Here is a 6,000-nt window from a genome sequence, read left to right on the forward strand (position 1 = left end):
TTATTTTAGGTCCCTGTTCTTCTCCAGTAGTTCAATGATCCGGTCTGTTGAGGCAACGAGCCGTTAACACCTTTTCACAAGTGTATAAGTCAATCAATTCTTTGTCTTTCGCTACAGTGAACAGGTCTCATATTTCACAGCTTTTATCGTCCATCTCCGGATCCCACTCCAAATCAGAGAAAATCTGACATGCTCAAACTCCCAGAAACAGTGGTCCTCTCAAACACAACAGATAACCTAGCTAGCTGGAACTAGCCGGGGCTAGCCTGCTAACTAACTAGCTGCAGGAGAAGACAAAATCCAGCCAACATAGTGTGTTAAGAACAGTACTAATGAACAGTTGTCCCAAAATAAAACAGTTAAAAAAAAAAAAATGTTTTAAAGTTATAAAATGTATAGATGTCTTAAAAATATAAAACACAGAAGCGCTGTTTCACCACTTAAACATTCTACTTCCTACTTCCTGGTCACATGTCAACCCAGCCTTACTCTCACTCCTACTTTCAGAAATACTGTCTCTCAGCAGTTTCTCAGCCAAGATCCGTAATATATTAGTCAATCAGAAACATGTTGACAAAGGGTATTTTTTTTTTTAGGAACATTAATAACTGATTAAAAGTGACAGTGTCTCAGTAACTGGTAAACCCAATAGCACTTCTATACTTGTGCTGTGAGAGATCTGTGTAAGTGACAAAGACAGAATAGGGGTTTGTTATGTTAAGAAGTAAATCACATTGACTCTCTCAGCATGTGGGTAGGTTATTGAGACTGACAGAGTAAATCACATGGACAGTCTCAGCATGTGGGTATACAGGGAGAAGTTAATGATTTGACGTGATTAACCACCGGGGGTGACAAACTTCATCAGCAAATTTGACAAACTTCCTGAATCATCAACTCTTGGTAAGTACTAAGAGCACTTTTAGTTATTCAGTTAGCTAAGAAACAACATCTTTAGAGAACGGATCAGAGAGAGAGAAAGAGAGAGAGAGAGACAGAGAGAGACAGAGAGAGAGAGAGAGAGAGAGAGAAAAAAAGCCACAAGTCTTTTTTAAATTTAATTAGATTTATTTGTCAATTTACAAATAATTGAGGACAACAACAGTAAAAAACTTCTACAACGTATTTCCATTGTGGCCCCTCTGACCACAACCATCTTCTATAACATGGATGACGAACGAGTGGGAACCTTTGTATCGTGGGACTATGTCGTATTCGCATGTCTGTTCGCGGTCTCCTCGGGGATAGGGGTGTTCTTCGCGGTGAAGGAGAGGAAGAACCCCTCGTCGGAGTTCCTGGTAGGGGGTCGTCAGATGACCTGCGGTCCCGTGGCTCTGTCCCTCACTGCCAGCTTCATGTCTGCTGTCACCGTGCTGGGGGCGCCCTCCGACGTCTACCGCTCTGGGGGGTCGTTCGTCCTCTTCGGCGTGGCCTACACCTTCGTGGTCATCGCTACAGCTGAACTGTTTGTGCCAGTGTTCTACAGATCGGGGATAACGAGTACCTACGAGGTACTGTGTTTTTTTAAAATGATTTAATCTTCATTTAAAGGGGCAATATGAGATTCTAACAACAACAAAGTGGACACCCCGCCATACATACATTTTTTTGGTAAACAAAAAAATTGCTTTATCAATCCCAGATTTCCACCTTTGACCTTTTATTTAACCAGAAGATCCAGTTGAGGTCAGAAGAACTCTTTCTTTACCAAGGGAGACCTGAAGGTCAGCCTGACTAACTAATCTAACTTACCAAGGGAGGACCTGAAGGTCAGCCTGACTAACTAATCTAACTTACCAAGGGAGACCTGAAGGTCAGCCTGACTAACTAATCTAACTTACCAAGGGAGACCTGAAGGTCAGCCTGACTAACTAATCTAACTTACCAAGGGAGGACCTGAAGGTCAGCCTGACTAACTAATCTAACTTACCAAGGGAGGACCTGAAGGTCAGCCTGACTATCTAATCTAACTTACCAAGGGAGGACCTGAAGGTCAGCCTGACTATCTAATCTAACTTACCAAGGGAGGACCTGAAGGTCAGCCTGACTAACTAATCTAACTTACCAAGGGAGGACCTGAAGGTCAGCCTGACTAACTAATCTAACTTACCAAGGGAGGACCTGAAGGTCAGCCTGACTAACTAATCTAACTTACCAAGGGAGGACCTGAAGGTCAGCCTGACTAACTAATCTAACTTACCAAGGGAGGACCTGAAGGTCAGCCTGACTAACTAATCTAACTTACCAAGGGAGGACCTGAAGGTCAGCCTGACTAACTAATCTAACTTACCAAGGGAGACCTGAAGGTCAGCCTGACTAACTAATCTAACTTACCAAGGGAGACCTGAAGGTCAGCCTGACTATCTAATCTAACTTACCAAGGGAGACCTGAAGGTCAGCCTGACTAACTAATCTAACTTACCAAGGGAGGACCTGAAGGTCAGCCTGACTAACTAATCTAACTTACCAAGGGAGGACCTGAAGGTCAGCCTGACTAACTAATCTAACTTACCAAGGGAGGACCTGAAGGTCAGCCTGACTATCTAATCTAACTTACCAAGGGAGACCTGAAGGTCAGCCTGACTAACTAATCTAACTTACCAAGGGAGGACCTGAAGGTCAGCCGACACCTATTTTTAAGCCCACGGTTAAATATATATATAGATAGATAGATGTTTATTTTTTTAAAATTTTTTTTACTCAGTCGGGGTCTCAACTTCCTGTTGCTAGGTAGAATAGTAGGATGCACAAGGGTACATTTCTAAATGTGGTTGTGCGTTAGTAGTTTTTCTCTTGTTATGTCACTGATAGTCACTCAATTAGCCCATGTCAGCGAAACATTTTTAGATTGGTAAACTAGTCTCGCAGCCAGCTATTTACTAACTCGTAGTAATCATAAACTAGTCTCGCAGCCAGCTATTTACTAACTCGTAGTAATCATAAACTAGTCTCGCAGCCAGCTATTTACTAACTCGTAGTAATCATGGTCGAATGACTGGGTTTTGTTGATTTTGTTGATTTTGTTAGTCACTCTGGCAAAATGTGGGAAAAATTGCAGGAAATTAGCTGTAAAACTGTACATATTTTCTCTCCGCCCCACGGCAAAATTAGTATAATTGCATGAAATTAGTTATACAATTAGAAAAATCATCTCTCTGCCCGTGGGAAAATGTGTAGAATTGCAGGGAATTAACTGTAACATGTCAATTTTTTTCTCTCCACGGGAGGGGGGCTAAAATCTTTTGCTCACAAGGTGGAGAGGCTCACAATTTCCCCCCCACTTAGGGCCCCAGAAAGGCCCTAATAATATTACATCTGGATGTAGGTATGTAGAGGCCAGCTTTTTGTGGCCCCCCCACCCCATCGAAGTTGCCCATCCCTGATCTAACGTAACATAAATGTAACATTATGGACTTACATTTTTCCTTCAATATATTGGTTGACCGGTTGCCAATGACATTATGGGGTGTTCAAAGCACACTGCAGTAACAATGTTTTATCTTTTTGATGTAGGGTGTTTTAAATCTCTCTCTCTCTCTCTCTCTTGCTGAGAGAATGCTTCTATCCTCTATAGAGAGTGGTTCTGTCCTCTATAGAGAGTGGTTCTGTCCTCTATAGAGAGCGGTTCTGTCCTCTATAGAGAGTGGTTCTGTCCTCTATAGAGAGTGGTTCTGTCCTCTATAGAGTGGTTCTGTCCTCTATAGAGAGTGGTTCTGTCCTCTATAAAGAGTGGTTCTGTCCTCTATAGAGAGTGGTTCTGTCCTCTATAGAGAGTGGTTCTGTCCTCTATAGAGAGTGGTTCTGTCCTCTATAAAGAGTGGTTCTGTCCTCTATAGAGAGTGGTTCTGTCCTGTCCTCTATAGAGAGTGGTTCTGTCCTCTATAGAGAGTGGTTCTGTCCTCTATAAAGAGTGGTTCTGTCCTCTATAGAGAGTGGTTCTGTCCTTTATAGAGAGTGGTTTTGTCCTCTACAGAGAGTGGTTCTGTCCTCTATAGAGAGTGGTTCTCTATAGAGAGTGGTTCTGTCCTCTATAGAGAGTGGTTCTGTCCTCTATAAAGAGTGGTTCTGTCCTCTATAAAGAGTGGTTCTGTCCTCTACAGAGAGTGGTTCTGTCCTCTATAGAGAGTGGTTCTGTCCTCTATAAAGAGTGGTTTTGTCCTCTACAGAGAGTGGTTCTGTCCTCTATAGAGAGTGGTTCTGTCCTCTATAGAGAGTGGTTCTGTCCTCTATAAAGAGTGGTTCTGTCCTCTATAAAGAGTGGTTCTGTCCTCTATAGAGAGTGGTTCTGTCCTCTACAGAGAGTGGTTCTGTCCTCTATAGAGAGTGGTTCTGTCCTCTATAGAGAGTGGTTCTGTCCTGTCCTCTATAGAGAGCGGTTCTGTCCTCTATAGAGAGTGGTTCTGTCCTCTATAAAGAGTGGTTCTGTCCTCTATAAAGAGTGGTTCTGTCCTCTATAGAGAGTGGTTCTGTCCTCTACAGAGAGTGGTTCTGTCCTCTATAGAGAGTGGTTCTGTCCTCTATAAAGAGTGGTTCTGTCCTCTATAGAGAGTGGTTCTGTCCTGTCCTCTATAGAGAGCGGTTCTGTCCTCTATAGAGAGTGGTTCTGTTCTCTATAGAGAGTAGTTCTGTCCTCTATAGAGAGTGGTTCTGTTCTCTATAGAGAGTAGTTCTGTCCTCTACAGAGAGTGGTTCTGTCCTCTATAGAGAGTGGTTCTGTCCTCTACAGAGAGTGGTTCTGTCCTCTATAGAGAGTGGTTCTGTCCTCTAAAGAGAGTGGTTCTGAATGAAGTCGCACACATTTGTGCGACTTCATTCATAGTAAAATACATTTTTAGGGGGCAAACTTCTGAACAATATTTTTTGAAAGCTATTAGACTAATATACTATGGGAAAAGGTGTTCTACACAGCCTTTTTTTTGTGTCCCACATTTATTTATATTAAAAAACAAACATGTTACCAACCCAGTGTTGTTAATCAAGCAGGATATTTTTTATTTATTTTTTTGTCATTTTTAGCAGACTCTCTTATCCAGAGCGACTTACAGTAGTGAATACATACATTTCATACATTTTTATTTATTTTTAAAACATTTTCCCGTACTGGTCCCCCGTGGGATTCGAACCCACAACCCTGGCGTTGCACACACCATGCTCTACCAACTGAGGGACCATAGGTTATCACTGAAATAGTAATAGTAGCCGTAAGCTTGTTGTTTTATGCCAATTCTGTTCTCTATGCTTATTTTCACTTAATACTTTGGGATACTGGTGCAGTTAACTTACCAGTGAGGACCCAAAACAAACACATTGTACACATTTACAAACGACCTGTTTTAAAGTGTTATTACAATCATGGCGATCTGTCGTCACTGAAACGTTTATATCCTGACAGTGATCCACATCATACAGGTAGACATATAACGTGTGTTAAGCAGCAAAACACAACTAACCTTTTTTTTATTGAAGGATGCAAACCATTCATATGAATCACTGTTGGATCCATCCTGTTCTGATCTAATGAGATGGAGTGGAGGATTTGCTACGGCCCAGAATCAAGGCCTTTATCCAGGCGTGAAGGACGAAGCTAAGCCCCTCTTGGTTCTCATTGGGAAGACTAAACACAAGCTAGGCGTTATATGTCTGATTCTCCTATACCACTTTGCCCAACATGTTATAAATAAACCCTTTTTAAAGGTGATATAACTTGTATTATTATTATAGGGCTGTGAAACCCATCGCCGGATGGCTTCAGACTGAGCATTTCTCACCTTAATATTTACGGAGAGCAATTTGTGTTTTATAACAGCTAGTGTCCATTTCTTTACAGTGGTGTTGATTAATTGTTGCTTTCTTCAGTGGAAATACAGAATATGTATAAAAATGCCAAATATACCAAAAAATCTAATTCAAGCAGAGATTTATGACTATTTAACCATGTTAATCATTACTGAAACATGCAAAGTGCAAACATTTTAACCCGGTTGGAGATAATGAATATAT

The 6,000-nt window shown here is 41.5% G+C and overlaps 1 protein-coding gene across 5 annotated transcripts in view; it reads left to right on the forward strand.

Moving 5' to 3' along the window:
* slc5a12 (solute carrier family 5 member 12) overlaps positions 1-6,000 on the forward strand; it is a 44,389-nt gene that overhangs the window by 17,441 nt on the left and 20,948 nt on the right. The window contains 1 exon segment of one of the 5 annotated variants that reach the window (NM_001173725.1): positions 968-1,511. In NM_001173725.1, the coding sequence (NP_001167196.1) occupies positions 1,167-1,511 (345 nt within the window). In that variant the 5' untranslated portion in view covers positions 968-1,166. 5 annotated transcript variants of the gene reach the window in all.

Source organism: Salmo salar, chromosome ssa10 (assembly GCF_905237065.1).
Source record: "Salmo salar chromosome ssa10, Ssal_v3.1, whole genome shotgun sequence".
In the NCBI taxonomy this organism is placed as follows: domain Eukaryota; kingdom Metazoa; phylum Chordata; class Actinopteri; order Salmoniformes; family Salmonidae; genus Salmo; species Salmo salar.